At 51.5% G+C, this 25,641-nt stretch overlaps 1 protein-coding gene across 1 annotated transcript in view; it reads left to right on the forward strand.

Moving 5' to 3' along the window:
* The first annotated feature begins 23,342 nt into the window (after positions 1-23,342).
* The window catches only part of LOC135907576 (uncharacterized), a 123,770-nt gene continuing 121,471 nt past the window's right edge, over positions 23,343-25,641 (forward strand). The window contains exon 1 of the mRNA XM_065439261.1: positions 23,343-23,560. Within this exon, the coding sequence (XP_065295333.1) occupies positions 23,463-23,560 (98 nt within the window). The 5' untranslated portion in view covers positions 23,343-23,462. The remainder of the gene's footprint in view (positions 23,561-25,641) is intronic.

Consider the following 25,641-nt stretch of genomic DNA (forward strand, 5'->3'; position numbering starts at 1 on the left):
GGATGAGCTCGAAGGAGGCTAAGGCAGGCAAAGGTGGGCAGCTAGCTTCAATTACCAACTCAGACGAAGTTGCTCTGGGTTCGTCGGCATGGTTCGTCTTCGACTGCGCTAACTGTGGACTTGACTCAGGACTCGACGATGCGGACACAACGTTTAAGAAAATAAATGTGGTTTGATGTGCAAAAGAACACAGCAAAATTACAGTGATGGTGCACGCGCTTTGAACATGGCTACGAAGCTGAGCTCCCGACTACGCAACATGCGACACAAGGTTGCCAGGATACGTGAAGGCTCACATTACATAAGAAAAGGCTAGTGGTAAACGCGCAGGCTGGTACAAAGATCACAGCTCCAGTCGACAGTCCACCACTTCTTCTTCGTCTCCCTCTTGCGCGCATGGTCCAGTCCAAATGCACCGTAATGTCAAAAGACCTGAAGGACAACACAGGGGAAATTGCGTGTACTTACTAATATAATTAAATAAATGATAAATTATTGGAATTGAAAGAGAGAGAGAGAGAAAGGCATAGGAAAGACAGGGAGGTTAAACCGAGATTATCTCCGGTTGACTACACTGTACTGGGGGAGGGGCAAGGGGATGCAATAAGTGAGAGAGAGAAGGATAAAAAAAGGAAAAGAAACACCTAAACATACACACACGCACGTACACACGATCTGTTTCTATGGGCACTGTCACGCAGCCCGCAAAGCGGTTCCTAGTCTTACGCAGTGCCACCGTACAGTTCTACGTCACACAGCGTACAGTCACAATCTGTCAGAAAGTCCCGTGTCTTTCAAGTATAGCAGAGGAGGAAGAAGAAGTCGCCGAAGGGAGCGAGCGCACTTCACGTCAGCTCCGTTTTCCAAGAATTTCACTGTGATTATCGCTCATTCACCTCATGAATGTAGCGCCAGCGTATGCAGGAAGTCACCAAGATTCTACTGGCACCATATTCAAGGTGGGAAACGACTTCCTTCCCAATCACAGAGGCTTTTGACCAGCTCCACGCTAACCCTCGCCGGAGCTCGCTTCGCCGGACAGTGATGGAAGTTCAAGTGAACGGGGAGGACATCTCCCCTGAAGAGTTTCTCCAAGGCAGCGGTTGGTGCACCATTCGATAAAAGACCCAATTCAACCGCGAGGCCGCGCAAAGCTACACCCAGAACGGAATCCACTACCGCACCGGCGAGGGAGCGAACGGCGACCGACAGCGTTCGCGTCAAAGACAGCGTAACGTCAAGCAGCAAGTCATCAGGAACAGTAAAATGCCACTACTCCCACGAAGTGATTTCAAGGTCGTGATACGACCAAGAGGAGGCCTCGACGTTGCCGCCACCGGAACCGTGCTCCTCGCATCGGCCATTTACCGGGCGGACAACGTACCGGGGCAAGAAGCAGGGGAGGACACGGTGTGCACCAACAACCGCCAAAACATCATAGTCGTGAGTACACCTCACGCTACTCACGCCGCTAAGTTCAGACAATTAGAAGCCATCACCATCGGTGACCACCGCCATGAGGTCAGTGCCTATGAGACGGCCCCCGACTACACGGTGAAGGGAATCATCAGGGGAATCCCGTTGGAGGAGGACGCCAAGTCCATTCACACCAACATCGTTCACGCCCGCAACCCCCACGCTCTGGCAGCCAAACGGCTCAGTAATACCAAGACGGTCATAGTGGCCTTTCAAGGACCGCGAGTGCCCTCCTACGTCAGGTACGGCGGCGCCCTCCTTCACTGCGCCCTCTATCGCAAGCAAATCGACATGTGTCACGGCTGCGGGAGACTCGGTCACCGCATGGACGTGTGCCCCAATCCTTAGGGCAAAGTGTGCCGTGGTGTACCCAGGCCCTGACCACCAGTGCTCCCCACATTGCAAGCTGTGCGGGGGAACACACATGACGGTGGATTGCAACTGCCGCGCAAGGTACAAGACCCCCTACGTCGTGACAAAGAGGCAATGGGAACGACACGGCCGCCGAGGAAGCGGAGGCGGCCGCGAAAGCCACCAGCCCCGCCGGCAAGCCGCGCTCGCGATCCAGGACCCGCAGCCGAGGCCGCTCCCTGTCCCGGAGCCGCACCCCAAACCCACGGCAGCAGCAGCAACGCCGGTCTCGCAGCCGCACCCCCAGAAGGACCTCAACAAGAGACACAGAAACCACCGAGAAGGTGAGCTGGGCAGATGCGGTCACGGGAAAACGAGCACCAACCGCGAAGGCTGGCGACAAAGCACCCGCTAAAACAGAGACGGAGGTAATTAAATTAACACAGGCGATACAAGTGCTGCAGAAGCAAATAGAACACATGCAGAAACAGATTCGCGCAAAAGACGACCTCATACAACAACTCCAGCATGCCGTTAAGAGCGGTACCGATACAGAGGCCATGCATGCAACTCAAGAACAACCCATAGAGGACGACGAAGTCGTATACCCCGACACTAAACGCCGACCCACTCCCTCACAGACCACTCAGGCCACGCAGGGAACAGAAGAGGAACCTTCCATAGAGGACGACGAGGTCGAGTTCCCCGATACCAAACGAAGACCCACTCCCACCCTTACAGAGGCAACACGAGCCAAGCGCACGCGCCCAGCGATACGAGACGCGCGAATAGATGCACTCGAGGCTCGCTTAAGCAATCTCGAGGAAACTATCATCGCGTCCATCACGCGTACCATCCAGCGGAGCCTGGAAAGCGTTCACCTCAGACTGTCGAGATTAGAAGCCGCAAACAGCACGATCGTACCGTCGCAGAGGGAAGCGGCGCAACACATGTAACAAGATATAAACATGGCCCGACACTCATCGAAACAAAAACACGATATGGCAGTGGAACTGCAGAAGTTACCAAAACAAACGAGCGCACTTACAACAATACCTGAAAACGATCCCCGAACGCCCAGACGTCATCATACTCCAGGACACGAATGGTCCCGCCAAACTCGCGGGGTACCAGTCAATAACAGGCAAGTTGGAGAAACCAAATGTCACCACACTGGTTAAGCGAACGCACACGGCTATCGAACACGACACCAAAATCAGAGGCATCGAAAACGTTCTCGTAGAATTAATTCCACCACGCAAGACCCGCAACAGCATCTTCGTACTCAACGTCTACAGCAGTCCCAGATGCCGCCAGCACCGCTTCCATGTCCTCTTCAAATGGGCAATCGACATCGCCAAGGGGCAACAGCTGTTCATTGGAGGGGACTTTAACGCGGCGCACACGCCGTGGGGTTACAAGCACGATCACCCCAAAGGCACCCATCTATGGGCAACGGCGCAATACGCCGGACTCGAGCTAGTCACCAACCCCGCGGCACCAACAAGGCAGGGCAACAGCGTAAGCACTGACACGACGCCGGACCTTACATTCACGTGCAACACACGCAAAGTCACTTGGACAAACACCATGCAAGACTTGGGGAGCGATCACTACATTATTTCCATAGAAGCAGAAGGCGGTCCGCAGGAACACAATACCGGTCGTCAAATGAAGATCACCAACTGGAATCGGCTACGCAAACATCGTGATGAGCAACAGATGGAAGACATCAAAGATATAGAACAATGGACCGACCAACTGCGGTGGGATATCGAGCGCATGACGCAAACGATCCTGTCGACAGCTGGGCTCGAGACAATAGACTCCCGGTGGCTGCACATGTGGGAAGCCAAAACTCACCTGCAGCACCGATGGAAACAACAGAGACACAATAGGAGACTGCGTAAACGGATAGCACAGCTCAACAAAGAAATAGAAAAGCACGCGCTTAACCTGCAACATCAACAATGGGAAGAGAAATGCGCGGAGATGGATGGTCAACTCACCACACGTTGCACCTGGCAGATACTGCGGTACCTGATCGATCCCGCCAACACCAAGACCACACACATGCAAGGCATATACAAAATCATACACGCTTACGGCGGAACGGAAGAACAATTCCTAGGGGATGCGGAACGCCTTTACATATCCCAAATGCCGCCACAAATATATCTAGACTACTCAGGAGAAAGCAACGCCACCCTAGATGAGGAATTCTCCGTTGCCGAAATCCAGGCGGCCCTCGTGAAGCTGAACACCAAGTCGGCCCCTGGCCCCGATCGAATGCCCAACAGGGCACTACGCAATCTCGATTTCAGGTCAATCGAGAAACTAACAAAATACATTAACGAGTGTTGGGCGCACGGCAAGCTACCCCGGCAACGGAAAGAAGCAAATATCACACTGATACCGAAACCCGGCAAGAAATTACAGCTGGAGAACCTGGGCCCCATCTCCCTCACGTCCTGCGTGGGCAAGTTAATGGAGCACGCGTTTCTCAATAGACTCACGGATTACCTCGAGGACAATGACTTATTTCCACACACCATGATTGGGTTCAGAAGACATTTCTCCACGCAAGATGCCCTTCTGCAACTAAAGCACCAAATCATAGACAATCCGGGGCGTTCGACAAGAGCCATCCTCGGGCTGGACCTGAAGAGGGCCTTCGATAACGTTCGCCACGATGCCATATTGCGACAAATAGACAAGCTAAATCTCGGCCTACGCACGTACAACTACGTCCGAGACTTCCTCACGGGAAGAACCGCTCGCATGCGAGTGGGGCAACTACAGTCAGAGCGAATCAACGTCGGCAGCTCGGGCACCCCGCAGGGCTCGGTGATCTCGCCAATGCTCTTCAACCTCGTCCTGCTGGGGTTTCCCGACCGATTGCTTCAAATCGAAGGACTGCATCACACGCTATACGCGGATGACATTACGATCTGGACGACAACGGGCAGCGACGGAGCGGTCGAGCAACGTTTACAACAGGCCATCCAATGCGTAGAAAACTACCTCGTGGGCACGGGACTCGCCTGCTCGGCCGAAAAATCCGAACTGCTGCTATATAGACCAGTCAGAAAGGGGCGCCCACGTAAATGCTACACCCCCCTGGAAAAGCAAAAGATCCAATTAACGGCATCAAATGGCCTACCCATCCCGATAGTAGAGAAAATCCGGGTACTAGGAATGATGATAGAGCATGAGGGTGGCAATGGCGAAGCACTTCGCAAGATAACGGCAAAGGCCACCAGCACGATGCAGCTCATTCGACGCATCACCAATAAACACGCGGGCATGCGCGAAGGCAGCGTCATCCGACTCATACAAGCCTGCGTCATTTCTCAGATAAGGTACACGGCAGTGTTTCACAACTGGACGGTTGCGGGAAAAAACAAGCTCAACGCACTCATACGCAAGGCGTACAAATGTGCGTTGGGACTTGCGCCTGGAGTTAGCACCACCAAGCTCTTAGAACTAGGCCTACACAATACGCTCGAAGAACTCGTGGAGGCGCAACAAGTGTCCCAACTTGAACGCCTATCCAAGTCCCGCCCGGGCGGACACGTACTTGAAAATCTCGGCATCACATACCTCTCGCAACACGGCGTCAAAGTAGGCATTCTAAGACCCATACGCGAGCAACTATACGTACCCCCATTGCCTCGCAACATGCACCCCCAACACCACACGGGGAGGCGTAAAGCCAGGGCACAACAAATGAACAAAAGTTACTCTAACGACAAGGAGGCGGTCTTCACCGACGCAGCCCGCTATCGAGACAGGAAGAGTTTCGTGGCGGCAGTTACTAGCCACCGAGGCAACCACCTCACGAGCGTCACCGTGAACACGGCACATGCCGAAGCGGCAGAGGAAGCGGCCATAGCACCAGCCCTCACACAAACCAAAGCTACATACGTGATCTGCGACTCGCAAACGGCAATTCGCAATTTTGCAAATGGGCGCTTCTCGCAAGAGGCGTATCATATACCCTAGCGACATCCCATACACCAGGGAGAGGCCGACGTTGATAACCGAAGGCATTTGCTATGGATCCCGGCACACACCGGAATGAGCAGCCCCAACGAAGCGGCTCACGGCGTTGCTCGAGGCCTGACTCACCGAGCAGCATCGGAGGAAGAGCCCCCGCGGGGTACTGCAAATGTCTGGGCATGGGAGGATCGTATGACCAGTTTTCACGACATCACGGCACACTACCAATTACAAAGACGCATATACCCATTCCCTCACGCTAGGTTAGACAGGACGCAAGCAGTACACTTCAGACAGTTACAGACTCTTACAGAAACCCCAGACTCGTGCACGCCATGTATCCAGACATGCACACTACAAACAGATGCACATCGTGTGGCGAAGTTGCCACACTAAATCACATGTTATGGGAGTGTCGGGACCTAACAAACAAGTCGGGCAGTGCCGACTTGTTTGTTAGGTTTGCAAGTCGGGCAGTCCCTCCTTCTCTTCCACCGCCAGCCTCCAGTCACGCTGGATGACCGCACTGCTCAGCTCTGACCTGACAGCACAACTCTGGGCCGTCCAGCGAGCCGAGGAAGCCGCTTCGAGACAAGGTCTCGGAGCCGCGTCCGCGTCGGGTGCCCAGACCCACGAAAAAGACGCCGCACTCAAATCTTGTTGATTTGAAATAAATGTTTACGCTCTCTCTCTCAAGTATAGCAGCAGCGCCTTCATAGCAGATCGCGCTGATGTTCACGTAGGCCAGTTTCCAAGGATCTTGTTTTCCGACATTGGGCGCTTGTCCAGTTTGTCTAGGGTGGCTGAGAGGACTGTTCTTTGTGGGTTAAAACGAGAGCACTGACAAAGAAGATGCTCGATTGTTTCGTTGCGCCCGCACAAGTCACAAAGTGGGCTGTTGGCCATTCCGATAAGGAAAGAGTAGGCATTTGAAAATGCTACTCCATGCCATAGATGAACTAAGAGGGTGCAGTCACGTCGTGGAAGGTCGGGCGGAATACGGAGCTGTAAATTAGGGTCCAGAGTATGAAGGCGTGCACTTGTGAATTCGGATGAATTCCATTGGGCTAATGTCAGGATACGCGCAAGTGCGGAAAGTTCTTTCGCTGCGTTGGCTCTGGAAAGAGGAATGGCAACGCAGTTGACGCCGTCATGAGCAGATCGGGCAGATGCGTCTGCTCGATCATTGCCATGTATGCCACAGTGACTAGGCAACCACTGATATATTATATCGTGTTCTTCGTCAACTAGTCGACGGTGGAATTCTCTGATCTCTGCGGCGAGCTGCTCATGTGATCCATGGCGCAGTGCTGAGAGTACACTATGTAGTGCTGCCTTGGAATCACAGAAGACTGACCATGCGTGGGGTGGTTCCTCCTGAATGAAATGAAGAGCCGCACGCAGGGCTACCAGTTCAGCAGCTGTCGCTGATGATACATGTGACGTTTTTAGCTGTATTTTGACGGATCGTCTTGGTATGACCACAGCGGCAGCTGCACTTGCAGATGTGACTGAGCCATCGATGTAAACGTGTATGCCGCCACTGTGCACCTCATGTAAAAGTTCTAATGTGGCCTGCATAAGGGCAAACGATGGCATGTTGGCTTTGTTCATGACTCCTGGGATGGTAAGGCGTATTTCAGGTCTGTGCAGGCACCATAAAGGTGACGATGGTGTTGCTGCAGACACTGATTGGAACTGAAAGTGGCTGAAAAACCAACTTGCCGCCGGCGGGGAACGATCCCACGTCTTCGTATTACGCGTGCGATGCTCTACCAATTTACCTACCGCCGGTGACCTCCGATCCACTTCCTGGGGTATTCATGTGTTACTACTAGAAGTAACCGTGGGAGTGTTAGCCAGCGCCACCACTCACATATGTACCTTGGCGGTGGATGTGGAACATCCTTTCTGCCTCAGGTAGCGAGTGGGTGAAGGCCAACTGGTCACTGAGCCCACACATTCTACTGAAGACGTCAATGTTGCCGGATTCGAGACCCTCGTTATGTAATGAACGAGAAGAAAAGGGGCTAACCGAAGGGCCAGAATTTATTGTTCGTATGAATGAACTTTTTACATCTTTAGCCTTTGATTTCGTAGCATGTATAGTCTGCACGTACGTTACGCAATAATGTTTATTTTTTTCCCTAAACTAACCTTGCGCATGTTCTCACCCCACCTATTGTCTGCGAACAGGTAGCTTCTCGCAGGTGTCAGAGTTTCATTGTTCTCTGCCCACTTTTTGTTCCTTTCGTTCATTTTCCTTGCACGTTGCATTGCGACTATTCATCGAGTGATAGGGCAATTTTCGCGTTTGTACGCCTACTCTGTAAGCAATAATGTTCGCGTCATATTTAGTAGTTATCTTCCCATGGTGGTTCATTTTGTTTAGTTTTATGTTGCGTGCATGGCGTTATGCACATAATGTTTTTGTTACGTGAGTTTTCTTTTTTTGCCGTGTTGAATAACGTTTGTTTTAAGTTGGTGTAACCGTATTTCTTCCTTAGCCAATGCCTTCCAGGAGGCGTGTAAGGTATTCAGAAATGAGTATGTTAAAAAGGTAAAATAAACAAAGCGAGTGTGCCTGCTCACACACAGTGACACAGTGAGAAGCGAGTGAGACACACGGAGAAGCGAGCGAGCACCAGCTCGCCCGCACCCGTCTCGAGGCCTCACAGGAGCGTCAGAGATGCCTCTATGATTCCCACCATCGTGACGTGCACTTTTCTCCGGGTTCTCTGGTGCTTCTCTGGTCACTAGTTCGACGTGTGGGTCTTTCTGAAAAGCTGCTGTGGCGCTACACTGGCCCTTACCGTGTGGTACGACAAGTGACCGATGTCACGATGGAATCATCTCCGCCGATCTCTCAGCGTCATCATCAGCTGCAAGTGACATCGTTCACGTGGCCAGACTAAAGCTATACCCCGCAACTCCACCAAATTAATGTTACGTGAAGCTGAAGCCGAATACTATTTACAACTTATTTAGGGAAGCTCACGGAGGCCAAAATAGCGACGCTATATCAAGCCGGCACACACGTCATCTTCGTCCTCCTCAGTGCAGCCAAACTGTGGAGGCTGTTCCGTAGCAGTATTTTAAACGCGTAAGCATTTCTATGCTTACCTATCGAGAAAACCATCCCGCCGTCCGTCGCGTAAGATGACCGCTTTCAATATAGCGCACGCAGCAGCGAGGGAATTCACCTTTGCGCGGCCTCTCGCTTCAACGCCAACGAAGCGGCGAGAACCCAGCGCCTGACGCTGCTCTCAGCACACGCCTTACTCTGCCACTTTCGCAGATCACTTTTTTCATACGGGCGTGGGCGTCTCTTTTCATCGCTAAGTAAGAGGCGAGAACACAGCGCGCGAAGTTATGAACCACCGGCACTCTTTGTCGGCACTCTGCTGATCACGGCCGGCGCGGCGGTGCCGTACGAAGCCGCCGCCCGAGTACGTTTGGTCGCGGGTCGCAATGGTTCGACGCGGACGGATAAGGCACTGGAAAGCGATAACAGCTCATAATCATCGGAACGCCACCAGGCGCCGCCACCTGCAGCACTTCGACTGCGCCATCGATGTACTTTGCGCAGCCGTTGGCACCAGCTCGTGTCGCCACTGCGCTGTCGTTAGTGCTGACCTCATCAAGTTTCTTAGCATTGATAATGACAGCGCGCTGCGTGGCCATGAGCAAGTGGCACAATGCCTACGCATACTTAGACAACTACCAGGGGAGTCTCTACCTGATTCTTTTTTTATTTTCGATGACATTAAAATTTAAATCATTACGGTTTTTTACTTAGAGTAATGCTTGATTGGGCAGCAACTGAATATTGCCACCAGATTACCAGGTGCGGCGAGCGCGAGCCAGCATTCAGGCAAGGAAAGAAGTTTTTGGGTCGGCCATCTTCTCGGCTAGTGCTTGAAGAAAGGCAACTTGAAGTAAACTGTTGCATAATCAAAGCCCTTAAACCTACATGGATTATAAATGCTATGTTGGTACTTTAGGCGCACTGTGTTAAAGGAAAATGATGAGTGTGACAATAAACACTTCGAATTTCTTTCTAACTCAAGTAACGCGTAGTGTTAGCTATAGAGACTGCCAAGTATATTGGCGTGATAAACGGCTGTTTGTTGTCTTGGAAGGCGCACATTGACTACATTGCAAGCAAAGGGTTTTCGTGCGGTTGGTTTCTTACGTAGATTGAGAAATAGTTCATAATGAATGCGAAGAAAAACGCTGTTATACATATACCACGTGTATACACGCCCGAACCATCTGCTTTTACTGTGGACATGTGGGCCACATCTCTCGCTACTGTCGAAGTTTCTGGCCAGCCCACTCTCGACCAAGCTTTCCCGCCTACCGCCACTCCCAACTGAATACTCGCCCGCCATCACTCTCCATCGAGGTTTAAGATGCACATGACAACGCTCGAGCCACCGTAACTAGCCGCTCGCCATCACCACATAGTCGCCGCTCCCGTTCGCCCCAGCTGCGTCGCTCTCCATCCCGAGCTTACCGTCGCCGCTCTTCGACGGGAAGCTAACTGGCGCAGCTCCTAGAGGGGACGCTGCTCTAGAACCCCGGCCTAAAATTCCTCTGCTGACCCTGCCTACTGATTGGAACCTTCGGTACGTGGACGTGGATGCTTTGCCCGTTACAGCACTCATCGTCACTGGAGCCCAAATTTCCATCATGAGTGCGGAGCTTCGAACACGCTTGAAGAAAGTACTTACTCCTGCTTCGACTCGACTGCTCCAGGTCGCCGACGGTAGAACTCCGGCTGTGCTTGAAATGCGTACTGTTCGTGTCAGTGTCGCCGGTCGCCAGGCGTCCCTTTTGATTAGTGTGCTCGAACGTTGCCCTCACAATCTGATCCTCGGACTCGACTTACGGCCATCCCTTAACATGTTCATGCTACAAAATGGCATCCTGTATCGCCACAACATGCACCCCGACGAGCCCGAGCTCCTAACCGTCATTCCGTGTCATCTTCGACAGATTGTATTTGCAGCAACTGCATGACGTTCCCACCGCTGGACACCTTGGCGTCACGTGGACCTATGACCGAATTCGGCGACGGTTTTTCTGGCCCCATCTCAACCGCTCCGTCCGGTGCTATGTTGCCGCGGATGAGTCGTGTCAACGCCGGTAAAGATCAGCTGTGTCTCCTGCCGGTCTGCTGCAGCCTTTGGATATACCAGCCGACCCTTTCTTTCGCGTTGATATTCTCGGACCATTCCCTATATCAAATGACGGAAATTGGTGCATTGCCGTCGCTATGGACTATACAACTTTCTATGCCATTACTAGAGCACTACCGACCAGCTGCGCTACAGACGTCGCTGATTTCTTGTTTCGCGACGTTTTCTTACACCACGGTGCAGCTCGTCAACTTCTCAAAGGTCGCGGATGATACTTTCTTGCCAAAGTCACAGACGACCTACCTCGATCATGTGCTACTAAACACAAACTTACCGCCGCTTACTATCCTCAAACTAACGGTCTTACCGAACGCCTGAACCGCACATAACTGACATGCTAGCAATGTATGTTACCTCCGATCATCGCGACTGGGACATTGCTCTACCATTTGCCACGTTCGCCGACGATTCCTCGCGCCTTGACACAGCTGGCTATTCACCCTTCTATCTCCTCTTCGGCGGTTAGCCAACTTTGCCTTTCGACACTCTCCTTTCGCCCACACTCGACTCGCCGACAGAGTACACTCGGGATGTCATAGCCACAGCGACCCATGCACGCCGGATTGTCCGCATTCGTCTTCCTGCTTCACAGACATGCCAGAAGTGCCGTTACGACCAGCGTCATCACGACGTGGACTACGGACCAGGTGCTCTTGTGCTAGTTTGGTATCAAGCTCAGCGTGTTGGTCTTTCGGAGAAATTCCTCTCGCGATAATATGAACTGTGGGAGATGTGGGGTTCTCCTCCCGTACTCTTGGGACAAACAAACGACAACACAGTAGTGCAAACAGTCACAAGGGCATTTATTGCACCTTTCATAGATCAATGCCTGCTAGCCGAGTTGCTATCTACAAAACATGCCAATGGGCGCGCGACAAATCTAGAAGTCCGACTCACCGCGACCGGAAAACGAGCGAATATGTTCGCCCCATGCTGGATCCCAACGCCTGGTCGTTCGCGTGTTCGGTCACGCCAACGGTCGTGCGTTCGACGGCCGCCACGCGAGGCGGTCTCGCAGAAGCATGGGTCGCCGCGCGCGCGCGAGATGTCCACGCCGTGCGCCGATCCGCCGGGAAAGAGCAAAACTCCTTGTCTCCCGTCGCCCAAGTAACCCCCGCAGCGGCGAGACACTCGCGCCGTCTCTCGCACCGCGCTTCAACCACTCCGACCGCCGCGGGCGCCCGGCCTCGCGGCGGGCGAAGCCGCCCTGCAGGAGACGAGCTATGCGGGAAAACTAGATCTCAGGGGAGGCGTGAGAGTCACGCATCCCCACATCCCCCCAACCTTAAATCACTACATATTCCGGCGAGACATGTGACACGGTCTAACATCAAACCGTGCTTCGCGAACAAGATAGTACATGCAACAGTGGCCGCGCCGAAGAAACGTCCACACGTTGTCCATAGCATGCGAGCTGACATTGTCCTTGGGTACACCGCTGGCGTCCGCCGGTCACAGCAGCAGCTCTGCAGACTCGCCGGCACGATTCCAGGCCAGGACTCCGGAAACGACGACGCAGTAGTCGGTACGAGCAAGCGTCGCTCGCGCCGACGCGCCCTGCTGGCAAGAGCCGCCGTAGCTGTCGGTGACCGCCGGCTCTTTCGTCCGCCGCCGAAGGTTGCGAGCTGGATACAGGAGGCCGCCGAAGTTGCTGCCCCGGACTGGCCACAGCATCACCATCGCCCGGGGTGACTCGATCATAGTCCGGGGCAGCAGCGCAGACAATGTGCAGGTGACAGCAAGACAGGGGTGACTCCAATCACGCTGCGTAAACTCAACACACTCGGCAAACACTAAAGTAGTGCAAGGGAGAGGAATTATGCATGCGCATCGACCACGTGGTACGATGTTCAACTCGGCTAGCAAAAGATCGGGTAGTTACTCAGATGCTAAGTTCACGTGAACGAAGCTCGCTTCCTTGAGTCGAACGAGTAATTTCAATTCGTGCGAGGCCAAATAGAATGAGGGAAGCAACTTGCAACACCTCAACGCCAACGCCACGGTCCACCAGGTTGTGTCCCTCCACGTGCGACAGGCAGCTTTTAAAGCCTTAGGCCTAAAGCGTTGCTACCCTGACAAAAACCGGCATCCAAAAACAACACCGAAAATGAGCGCAAAACAGGCAGCCGCGAGGAGACGTCAGCTCTGTGAGGTGGTCTTACTCCGCTCGGTGCACACAGCATCCTAGTTGACGGCGCCCGCCGTCCCAGACGGTGTCGGAGCGCCCGGTGCCAGGCCGCAATACCAGTCAGCCCGTAGTTGCACCCGTGGCCCGCGGCCACCCGGCTCCCAGAGCCGCGACTTCATCAGAGTTAAAGAGATAGAAGAAGCTATTTACATAAGAAATTCGGACCACCCACGAGGCTTCCGTACTCACTCGCTTCAGGCTTGCCACTGCTCCGCGGGCGCTACGCCTCGCTTTCCCAGGATGCAGACCACGTGGCTCTCGTACCGACGAATGCCATTAGAAATAAAAAAAAACACTTGCGAAAAGGCTTAGCATGTTGACATGTTCAAACACACTACAGCCACCGTCACCTCGCTCAAGAAAGCACGCCGCCAACGCTAGCGATCAAAATCCGCGCTAGCCCTACGCTTCGGTTCAAACAAAGGTCTCGAACGAAGCAAAACTGTTAAAACTATCGTCCGATGCCCCAAGACTCCCACGTTGGGCAGCCAGATGTGGGAGATGTGGGGTTCTCCTCCCGTGCTCTTGGGACAAAGAAACGACAGCACAGTAGTGAAAACTATCACAAGGGCATTTATTGCACCTTTCATAGATCAATGCCTGCTAGCCGAGTTGCTATCTACAAAACATGCCAATGGGCGCGCGACAAATCTAGAAGTCCGACTCACCGTGACCGGAAAACGAGCGAAAATGTTCGCCCCATGCTGGATCCCAACGCCTGGTCATTCGCGTGTTCGGTCACGCCAACGGTCGTGCCTTCGAAGGCGGCCATGCGAGGCAGTCTCGCAGAAGCATGGGTCGCCGCGCGCGCGCGGGACGTCCACGCCGTGCGCCGACCCGCCGGGAAAGAGCAAAACTCCTTGTCTCCCGTCGCCCAAGTAACCCCCGCAGCGGCGAGACACTCACGCCGTCTCTCGCACCGCGCTTCAACCACTCCGACCGCCGCGGGCGCCCGGCCTCGCGGCGGGCGAAGCCGCCCTGCAGGAGACGAGCTATGCGGGAAAACTAGATCTCAGGGGAGGCGTGAGAGTAACGCATCCCCACAGAACTTTAGCGCATCCTTCGCCAGGTGACCCTTGCCACATATGAAGTGTCTCTGCTGGATGCCACGGTGCATTCACCTCTCTCTGACATCATCCACGTCAGCCGCCTCAAGCCCTACCTTTCTCAGACCGATGAGCCGCACCAATAAGGTGCTTTCTCCGGCGGGGGTGATGTCACAGTCGGTAATGTGTGCGAGGTCGTTCCGCCTCAGTTATATTCTGAAGAGTTGTCGCAAGTGGTTCAATCATGCCGGAACCTATCACGTGTACCAGGAATTTAATTTTCCTTACCGGTATGGCACTTCGCAGGTTCTATCGTGAGCCCAGCCTCATTGATCCGCTTTAGCACCACTTCTAGGGAAACCATATGCTCCTCTCACGTGTCAGTCGCCACTAGAAGATCGTCAGTATAGCGCTAGATGGTTGAAATCCCTTCTAATACTTTTCACATTAAACGAGCGAAAATTGACGAGGCAGTTTTTATGCCAAAAGGCATGAAACAGAACTGATAGTGGCCTGATACTGTTGAAAATTGCGTTTTTTTTCTTCGACTGCTCAGTAAGAGGGACTTGCCAACATCCTTTGACAAGGTCAAATTTTGAAAAGTAGCGCTTTGGGCTCACTTCGGCGAAAACCCTATCACCTCGTGGTATTGGCTTTGCATCTGGAATGAGCGTGTCATTCAACCGACGACAGTTGACGCACGTCCTATGTGAGCCATCCGACTTTTTCACTAATGCCCGAGGATAATTATATGGAGATGAAGATCATTCGTATACGCCCAGTTTTAAAATCTCATGTATTTTCTTTTGAATAACCACCTTTAAAGCAAAAGGGATGGTATATTGCGGATTGCTAAGAGGGACTGCTGCCGTCAATTGTAAGTTGCAATGCACCAGAGTTGTCGCGCCGGGCATGCATGAAAAAAGTTCTCGGTATTGTTGCAGCAAGTGGTTAACCTGCTGCTGCTTTGAACTGGTCGATTCTTTCGACAATGGCATCCCGACGATATCACCACACCCTGTCACTTCTGATGTTCGGATTGTGTTTGGGAATCCCGAATCTTCGACAGCCACACAGCTAGCTGCAAAAGTTATTTCGCGTGTCGGTTCACCATCTTTGTATGTTTCAGCATATTCACGTTGAACAACTGCTTCTTATGCCCGAGGTCCAACAGATAATCAACGTCATTTTGTCTTGCGACAACACGAAAAGGGCCTTTCCAATGTAGCAGCAATCTGCCGTGGCCTGTTTTAAGAAGAATGAATGCCTTGTCTCCCACCTTTAGCTGTCGGCGTGAAGCGCGTAAGTGATAGTGCTTCTTTTGGCACTTTTACGCCTCCTGGAGTTTCTCATGAGCAAGCCTTGCTCTCGCCTCCAGGTTCTTTTCGACTCTAAGATATATTTGTAGGTGGTCTTCACTTCGCTGTCGAGGTTATAATCCGTCCACAGTTCCTTCATCACGGTCAGAGGGCCACGTACATGACGCCCGTAGAGTAAATCGAAAGGCGAGAAGCTCAGGCTAGCCTGTGGTACCTCATGATAAGCAAACAGCAGAGGAGCCGAATAATTCTCCCAGGATTTCGGTTTTTCCTGGCCCATCTTCTTAATAACAATAATAATAATAATAATAATAAAGTTTTTTCATCCATCCATCTTCTTTAACATCTGATTAAGGGTGTCATTGAAACGTTCGACCAGCCTATTATTATTGGCTGGTATGGAGCCGTTCGCATTTGTCTGATTGGCAATGTTATTGACCTCTCTCATTAAACCTGACGTGAATGACGAACCTCGATCAGAGAGCATTTCACGTGGAAAACCCATGAACAAATCTGTAATATGCCCTCCACAATGGATGCTGAATCAATTTTATCTAGAGCTACCGCGTCCGGATAGCTCGTGGTGAAGTCTACCAGTGTCAGGATATATCGCTTACCAGTAAGGGATGGTGGTGTGAAGGGGCCGATATTTTCGACGGCAACCCTTTCAAAGGGCTTATGAATAATGTGCATTTTGCCCAGCCGCACTTTTCCTACCTTGCCCTTTGGCACGGTTCTCTGGCGTACGTCACATGAACTCACAAATCTATGGACATCTCATTGGATTCCAGGCCAATGGAAGGCTTTTAGAATCCTATCAGTAGTTCGTTTCGCGCCTTCGTGTCCAGCCTAGTGCGCTTTCATGCGCTCTCTCTAATATATGTTGACCTAATGCCGAGGGAACTATTACTTGTTCGAATTCCCCTACCACCAGACAGTTTATTTCGCCTATATAAAACTACCTTCGAGAGGTAAAATTTCTATTTTCTCGATTTCCGGCTGACTTTTCGGCTTATCGGTCTGAAAGGTTTGCAGACTGGCATCCTTCCTTTGTGCCTCTTTAAGGACTTCCCTGGTCACGTCCCTCTTCTCAAGGCTAATTTTCAGCATATTCGTACCTTTCGGGCCTTTAGCTAAGGCGAGAACGTCCTCCTCCTGCTGTTCAGATTGTTCTGAAAACTGTATACTTGATATAGACCCCGGGTACCTTTATTCCAGGAAACTTCCACGTAGAACCTGTATTGTTCCCTAGAATTACATCATAAATAGGCGATTCCATACACCTCGCCAGCGTCTGTCCCATAAAAATGATGAGAATGTGATGCGGGTCTTAGGAAGGACGTGGGTCGTTCCATCAACCAGTACCACGGACCATTGCTCGCCGGTGAAAGCTTCCTGGGGAACCAGGCTATATGGCGTACCACGACGGTATTGCTGCCTGTGTAACGCATAACTGTAACGCATAACGCTTTTGGGTGTTTTGCCTCGTGAAATGCATCACGTGAAATGCACCCAAAATTTATGAAGGAATTGTTACGACAACCAGAGCGCCGAGACTCGTTGACAAAAGAGGAGTCCCGACGTTACCGGACAAGGTGAAGAAATAAAGGAATACTCCTGACAGAAACCCCTCCGGCGAGTTGTCTGATTTTGCTTCTTCTTTACTAGTGCTGCTGTGACTGAGCGCGCAAGTTGAGCCTGTTATGAGCCAGCTGAACATGAATAAATTCAAACTTGGAAACAGAATGGCTACTGTAACTAAAAGTGTAGTCCTTACTCTGCGGACTGGTCCAAAAAGATATAATAAATGCGACTTCTTCTACACGCTGCCCCAGTACGTTCGCAATATCGGCACAATGGAGGTCTACGAGGTCAGTGATTGCACCGAGCCTAGAACGAAGCACACGATGAGAAAATGAAGACAGAGAACGCATGACCATACCAAGATGCAACAGAGGACGTTTTTATATAATTTTATTCAATACCCGGTAGTTCAAGCTGTTTTCCACCCAGTGGCTGGAGCTCAGGGAAGCGTCTCTTCTCTCTTTTTTAGTTCTGCTTGCACTATTTTTCCGCACTTCAATGTTAGTCGCACAAGAAAACGCTTGTTAACATAGATAAATTGTTGCTTATATTCTAATATTCAATAAAAGAAACACACACTTATCTGAAGGGTGTTTTTTAACTGTTTTTTTTACCAAGACACAATAAAGCTTATTGTCAGGTCGTAGGACGGTGAAGAATGCAGTGCGAAACTGTGAATCACCAAGTGTTCTGCCACCTGTGCGCACACAAAGCACAACGATGGCGGCGAGCGCAGCCGGCCATCATTGCAATCGGATGTCCAGCTCGTCGCCTTTCATTCACGACTGGTCCAAGGTTCCAGGGTGATTGATGGTGCTCGCGTGCCTTCCATAAAGTACTACACAATTCGTGTCGTGCATACGCAAAGTTCGTCGAGAATATGCACAACGGATAGAATCATTGATAACATTGGAGTAAGTTCGCAATCATGCAGGCGCGGCTTGCGCTGAGAGCTAACGTTGAGTTGCTAAGCGGTGAAATGTAAACACTGGAAGAACGATAAATACGTACACGTGTCAGCGCCACCTAATAAAATATTCATCGTTCCGATGGTACAAATGCGCAAGCGACAACTAAAACACTTATAGCAACGAAAAATACAAAAATACACAGATTTCTCGCCCTGTGGTAATCGACGTAAGCGAAGCTTTCTGTGCTGTTTGCATTGATCGGGGATAATTAGTGGTGATGTTGATGGTGATGTTTAATTTCTCCAACGCTTTGTCCAACACAAGAGTGGTGAGTTGATCTTAAACGTTACCTTGAGCAGCAGTGGCAGCAGCAGCGGCAGCGGCGGCAGCAGCAGTGGACGAAGCAGGTCTGCCATTCAATACAACCAATACAATGTCTATTACATGCTGAAAAGTTGCGGGTGTTGAGCAAAAACCAAATAGCATGACCTTGAAGAGGTTGTCTGGCGTGATAAAGGCGATATTTTCTCTGGGCATCTCGTCGCCTTCGATTTGCCAGTGGCACATCTTCAGGTACATCGACGAAATATATTTTGCTTTGCTGAGTGCATCCAACGCATCGTCTATACGTAAGAGGGGGTATACGTGCTCATTTGTGGTTTTGTTCACGCAATGCTCTCTTCACCAAGGCTACAGGAGACACCCGCAGGATCTTCGACGGCTAGATGATGTTGTCGTCCAGCGTTGCGTCGAGTGTTATAGATTCACGTTCGCGCGTTGAAACTGGGTAATGGCTCTCATGGCGGGATCGACCGCATTTTTCAGTTATCATGCGATGCTTAGCAAATGGTGTTTGTTGAATCCTTGATTACGGCGAGAAGCAGTGCTTTTATTGTTGGAGGAGGCCTTTGAGGTGTGCTTGTTTATTCCTGGGAAGACTCCGAGTAATATCGAAGGCTGGTTCAGTAACACGTACCGTCGCTGTAAGTCCGACTGAAACCGAGAAGAACATATCGCTGACTACTGTAACTTCTTCCATGGGTGTAGTTTTGGTGCCCTTGTTGAGATGTTTAAAACTTTGACTGATAGGTTTCAGCATTACTGTCGCTTTTACTCCTTGCGGTCGAGCGATTCCTTCTTGCGACGCAAATTTCACGCTGGACCAGTGTATGTTGGTCATTTTCGTCTGCGCCTGTTTCGGTTCCGACACAAGTAATGATACTGGAGCGAGGCGGGACGCTATCTTCATCTTCGAGCACACTCAAGACTTGGTGACTCAGGAACTCTCCGGTGGTGGTCTTCGGATATGGTTATCGACTTGGACGATAACAATGCAGTCTTGGCTTTCTTCAATTCGGCGGCGATGATCCCCTTATGATGAAATAGTCAGCTGTACTGTGTCCACCAGAGCGGTGATCTTATGGCCTTGGGGAAGCACATCGAGGTCGGTGGTTCTTCGCTTTCCGTTGCGGTTAGGCTGTAGCGTCGGATCACGACTACATCGATTTATCTTACTGGTGTTAAGTCGTGCCTTGAGGTCTCCTTTGTAGGCGGATCCTTGGTTTCGAGGCTTCGTCGATATAGCGGCGTGTAGTTGCTACGCCGTCGAGATCTTGAAGCGCCATCGCCGGCGGCGGAGGATTCTGGGCATTTCGACGCACAGCAACCGCACCTCCGTCGGTTCCTGCTTTTTGTTTTCTAGATCAGGGCTAAAGAACCCCCCACAGGTTGGGCCAGTGTACGGTCGGCACCGCAGCGACAGGTAGCGACTTTGTGACGGCGAACAGGGCGATCGTCGAGGGTTTTACTGAATGGTTGTCAAAGATTGATGGTGGGGCAATTCGCACTCTCCGAACAGGAGGGGATGGGGCGACAACAAACCCACCCCGCGTGCGTTTAGTGAGGGTTCGACTGCTGACCGGTGATAAGGTCCACGCCTGATCGACCGTGAACCAGAGGCATGAGACGGGAGGTGACGTCGTACAACACACACACTCAATTTAATACAATAAAATCATGCGCGAGACATAATGAAAAAAAAAAACATGCAAACTTCCAGTAGTGGGTCCTAGCTCGCGGAAGGCGTGTGAGTCACACAGCACATGCCCTGACGCCACTCGCGCGACACTAAGCCACGTGGGAACCATTAACACTCACGAAATACAAATGAAATACGCGACACAAACGAAAAATACACGCGACAATAAATACGGCAAGCACTACACTAACAGAACATAAAAGAATTAACACGCGATGGATAGACAAATGAAAGATTAAACGCGATTAGAAAAGAGAGTCCGGCGGAAAGTTTGAGAGCGGCCTGGAACACGAGGCTTATCTGGGGCGTGCTTGCCGAGGTCCCGATCTGAAGAGCGTCGGGCTGCTGCAACCTCGCTGCCGAAGATCCTGACGGCCTTGAACCGTCTGTCGGTCAAACGGCGAAGACTTCGGCCTGGAGGTTCCAGCCTGCCGACCACATCTTCAGCTGTCCCCCGGTGCACGACCTCGCTCCTTCGTCCTCCAAGCTCCTCTGCCGCTCGCCGAGCCGCCGCGTCTCTCCGCCGCGCTTAGGCGACACCCGTGACCAAACCGGTCTGGCGAGCTCGGGACAATGGGAAGCTCTCTTCCCCATCACCGTGCAAGCGGCGTTGCTGCTGCTGTGGCAATGGCAGCCGTCTTGAGAGGGGCGCGGGCATGCAACTCTGTGACAATGGTAGTCTTCGATATCCCGAGGTCATTCACCTTGCTGTGGGCGCGGCGCGTTGACGGCGAAACCTCGCAGCCCCATCTCCCGGTAATGACATCGGCGTTGCATGTGGCTGGCTTCTCTACAGTGATGGCAGAGCAGGCGGTGGTCTGGAGTGCGCCATACGTCTTTGTTTCTAGGTATGCTGCTATGGGCGACGGGCGGACGTGGTGGCGACGGACGACAGACTTGCAGTGTTGAGGGGTGCGAACGCAGAGGGGACCCTGGCGGCGGTCGCCGCTTCCGGCTTTGGCTGTGGCGATTCCGGCTGCACCTCAGAGCATCCAAATTGTCGGTGAAATTCTTTGACGATGTCAGCGATCGAGGCCACCCGAGGCTGCGACATTGCAAAGAGATTCTGCAGTTCCTCGCAAACGACCGATCTGATGGTCTCTGGCAGGTCGTCGGTGCCGTATGCTTGAACAACCCTGTAGTTTGCGGTTAGCGCTCGGCGGCGATATTGCCTTGTCCACATATCGAGTGTCTTAATAGTTGTGGCCTCGGAAACAAGTTCCGCAACGGTCTTGGGCGTGTTGCGTATCAATCCGGCGTCGAGCTCTTGCTTCACACCCCTCATCAAGAAGTGGTGTTTTTTTCTCTTTTGACATGTCGGTGTGTCTGAACAGGCGAGTCATCTCCTCTTACGAAAATTGTGATGTCTCGGTTGCATAGCCGCATTTGCGCTTTTAGCAGAACTTCGCCCTCGCTTTCCTCATGACGCTCGTTAAGGTGTCCAAAGAGGTGCTGCGAAATAGGTCCCATGTCGTCATGGCTGACTCTTGATTCTCAAACTATGTTCGAACGGCTGCCTCCAAGGAAAAGTAGGCGTGGCGCAGCTGGTCGCCGTAGTTACAGTTGTTGAGCGTAGCGACCCTGTCGTAAGTTTCCAGCCAGCTTTCCGGGTCTTCTAAAAACGATCGGCAGAAGATCGATGGCTCCCTGGGCTGTTGCAGCACGATGGGAATGCCATTGGGGTTGTTGACGGCCTTGATGTCTATTTTCTTCTCGGGAAGAGGGCCGTACTCAGGTAGCAGTTCTTGCAGCCTGCGGATAGCTGGCTGATCCTTGGTGACGCTGATGTTGTCTTCACTGTTCAGGGTTCGATAACGGCTTTGCAGGTGAGGTACATGCACGTAAATGCATCTCCACGAGATGTCAGGCGCTTGTGACGGCGAAGAACACAATCGTGAATCAGGAAACGAATCCTTTTGCCGGACGTACCTGTGCCCACAAAAGCAAGTGACGCTCGTAGTACAATGACAGCGGCGAGCGCAGTCGGCGATCTTCGAAATCTGATCAGCGGGACAAGCGCGCCGGCTTTTATGCACGACTCGTCGAAGGTTCCAACGTAATCGCTGGTTCGCGCGTGCCTTCTTGGAAGTAGTGCTCAATTCGTGTCGTGCACGCACAATGTCCGGCGAGAACGTAAACAACAGATAGAATGAACGATAACATTCGAGCAAGTTCCAAGGCATGCAGGCACGTCTTGCGCTGAGCGATAAACTTAAGTTGCTAGCAGGTGCAATGCATTCCCCGAAAAAAAAGCATAAATTAGAACATGTGTGAATATTGTGAACGTGATTCTGAATGTTTTCAGCATTTAGCGGGTTTTAACAGATTTTGTGTGCTCGTATCGCGGGCTTTAGAGTTTGCTTAGAGTTAGAGTTTAGAATGCTAACAAGTTTCTTTAATTCTAGTTGAAAACTGTGCTAGGTACCCTTTCCCATAAACGTATGCATTGCCCTTGAGTCCATGACAACAAGCATTTTGTATTTTAACGACACATAGCCAAATATGGACTGAGAAAAAGTACACGAATACAGAATATATACAAACATAGCACATACACAGGGAGGTAGTAGGAAATGTACCAACGCTGTTACCGAAGCTGTGAGAGAAGCATCGACTTTCTTCATGCAGATGAGCATGTAAGAGACGATATTCGTACTGGTCTAATTACGAGTCAGTTATCTCTGCCTGCATGCCTGCATACAGGCATGCAGGCATGCCTGTATGCGTGCTTGCCACTTGAATAAATGCTTTCACACAGCCGCCGGGCAAGTGGGTGTTACATTGGAAGGCAATCTCTGAGAAACCGTGAAAACATTAATCGTCTTTTTTTTCAAGTTTTACTATAATTCGTACAAGGTTTGGCGCGACTGAAATAATCACAGCTCTATGGCAACTGCAGGTTCTGACTAGCAGGAAATGGGATCAATACTGATTTAGACAACTCTAAGACAATCACGCTCAATAATAAAATAAAATGTCCCACGGATACCGACCGTGGGACATTCCATTATTACTTTTTTTCTTTATTTCTTCAGTTTAATATATGATTTATTTATTTAGTTGATGTACCCTCAAAATATGTGTTATCAGTTCATTGCCAAATTACTCCTTCCATATGTCAACCCTTTCGGCATTGGGTTCGATCTATGTCCAGCGCCCCTCGTGGCCTTGTTCTGAGGCGACAACATATTTGCTCTGAACGTGGGCGATGCTCTTAGCGGCCCCCGCAGGCAAAGACGACGACGACGACGAAGGGCGCCATGCACGGAATGCGGCGGGTGCCGGACGGCAGCGACGGGCCATGACGCGCAGCCAGCGCTGAGCGGACGCCGCGGCACCGACGATGGCGTCGCCTCCGCCGCCGGCCGCCGGCACGGCCCCCGATGTGACGCCGCTCACTCGGCGGCCCGTCGTGGCCCAGGAGGGCGGCTACGACTACAGGTCAGTTCCCGACCTTTCGTTGACTGACATCGGTCGGCGGTGTTCGTGGCCCGACACGTCTAGCTGAACGAAACCACTTGGTGGATGCATCCATCCCAATCTCACTGTTACCGCGAAAAAAGTGGGCCCCGGAAGAGAACAAAAGCGCGTTTGCTTGATGGGAGTACTTGTGGTCGCCGCCTCTTTGTTTTCATTGTCACATGTAAGCTTGCACTCTTCAGTGAGTGGCTTGCCGAGTAAGATGAGCCCATCCGAGAGACTTAACCAGTGGCGGGCCAACACCAGTGCATAATGTGTCCTCGCAAGGGCGTTATGATGGTTTGAAGCGCAAGCCGATCCTGCCCGCTGGCCATCGCTAATAATGTTAGCGGCTCGCGTGCATGCAGCACGTTGCCCCTTTAGGTCCGAGTTTCACCGAGCGCACGTAGCGGTGGTCCATCGCGTAGCTCGCCTGCAGAGAGGGAAACCACGAAGGAAATTCGCATGACAGATTGAAATTATAAAGACCAATGTGCTTGTCGCCGCATATACTAAGGTCTCTGTGGTTGTGTGGGTTGTGCATTAGGAGTGATTAGTTGACTATGTGTGCGTCACCTCTCTTGCACCGTTAACCATATATCGCCATGTTTAGTACTTCTCTGTATATGTATTATTCTTTACAATGCTTGCTTCACCGGCCTAAAAGCTTTACATTAGTCTATAAGTCACAGGTGCATCACCTTCACTTGCCGTGCTACCGTGTGAACTTGTGTAGGCATACAAACCGAACGTCTAAACAATTCCGTTCGAAATACCAAAATTGCAGGCAATTCGCTCAAATTCGAAACTGAAGCAATGAGTCTCAGTTCAATGAATGTATATTTGCGTGCCGCCAGGTTCGCGGTATCAAGGCGTGTTTCGGAGCTCTTACATTTATTTCTAGTTTATTTCTGTGTTCATAAAAGTGTCTTTATTAACTGTGCTCCCGCTGGCGAAGAAGATGCTCGGCAAAATTAGCCCGAAAGTGTCCCGTTTTCTCAGGCAGGTTAATGATGATGATGAATAGTTGGGTCTCCCAAAATACAAGCGCATCAGGTGTAAACATCAACGGGTTACAGGATATGGCTGCTTGACGATGGACAAACGCGCCGGCAACATTTTACATTGCAAAAGAAATTAGAATGCTCCTCCCTATATGCTAAGTAATCAGTGGAAGCTAATTTATTAAACATCTAACGCACATACTTACAAACATACCAAGTTACTACGAAATTATTTCAGCAGATATCGCAATCGATGTAGGCGGGAACACGGGAGCTTGCTTCACGTACCGTAAGCGGATTTTAAGAACCAACTGCCGAAAGTTCCTAGCAATCGCACTGTTCTAGAAGCGGCAAACAAATCGCTGCACAAAAAGCCTCGTCTGGCGTCGTGTAGTCTGCGTGTCGTCTGCTATGACAACGAGCCGCAGAAAAGCATACCAATCAGTAATAGTTACGCTTTCACATGACATTTATTATGCGTGCTTTAGGGACGCACCGAATTAACGCCGCAAATGAATCAAACTTCTGCAACTTACCCAGCTGTATAAAAGCAAAAAAATATAAAAAAATGGGAAGTTTGCACTAGTGGTGCAAGGCTGACTAGCAGCAGAGCTAGTATACCAGCATTCCCTAAGTGTTGCTAGGTTTTGCTAAGTTTTGCGATGTTATGCATGGCTTGGGCTACTCGGGATGCTGGGCGACGGTGTTTGTCGGCGGCGGCCTCAGCGCGATTGGCAGGATGGGCTCTGCTTCGTCGGTCCCGCTGAGTCACGCGCCGAGCTTAGGCGGCTTCTTCGTCGGGAGTCTCGCCTTTCTCCGGTCGCAGCTGTGCACGCGCGTTCACTAGACTCGCCGAGCCTGTCGGCGCGCTCTCCAGCACATCAGCGGCGCCCTGGCTGAGCGAACACTCCTCGGCTGGGGAGAGGAAAGCGCACGCATGGCGAGACGGCACCGCACCCGTGTGTGATGCGAGGTGGTGGCGTGGCTCGGCGACGCACAGCTGCGGGCCCGAGATCTCTGTCGGCACGAAACGGACTTGCGATACAGTGGCTAGAATAG

This window comes from Dermacentor albipictus, chromosome 1 (assembly GCF_038994185.2).
Source record: "Dermacentor albipictus isolate Rhodes 1998 colony chromosome 1, USDA_Dalb.pri_finalv2, whole genome shotgun sequence".
NCBI classification, from domain to species: Eukaryota; Metazoa; Arthropoda; class Arachnida; order Ixodida; family Ixodidae; genus Dermacentor; species Dermacentor albipictus.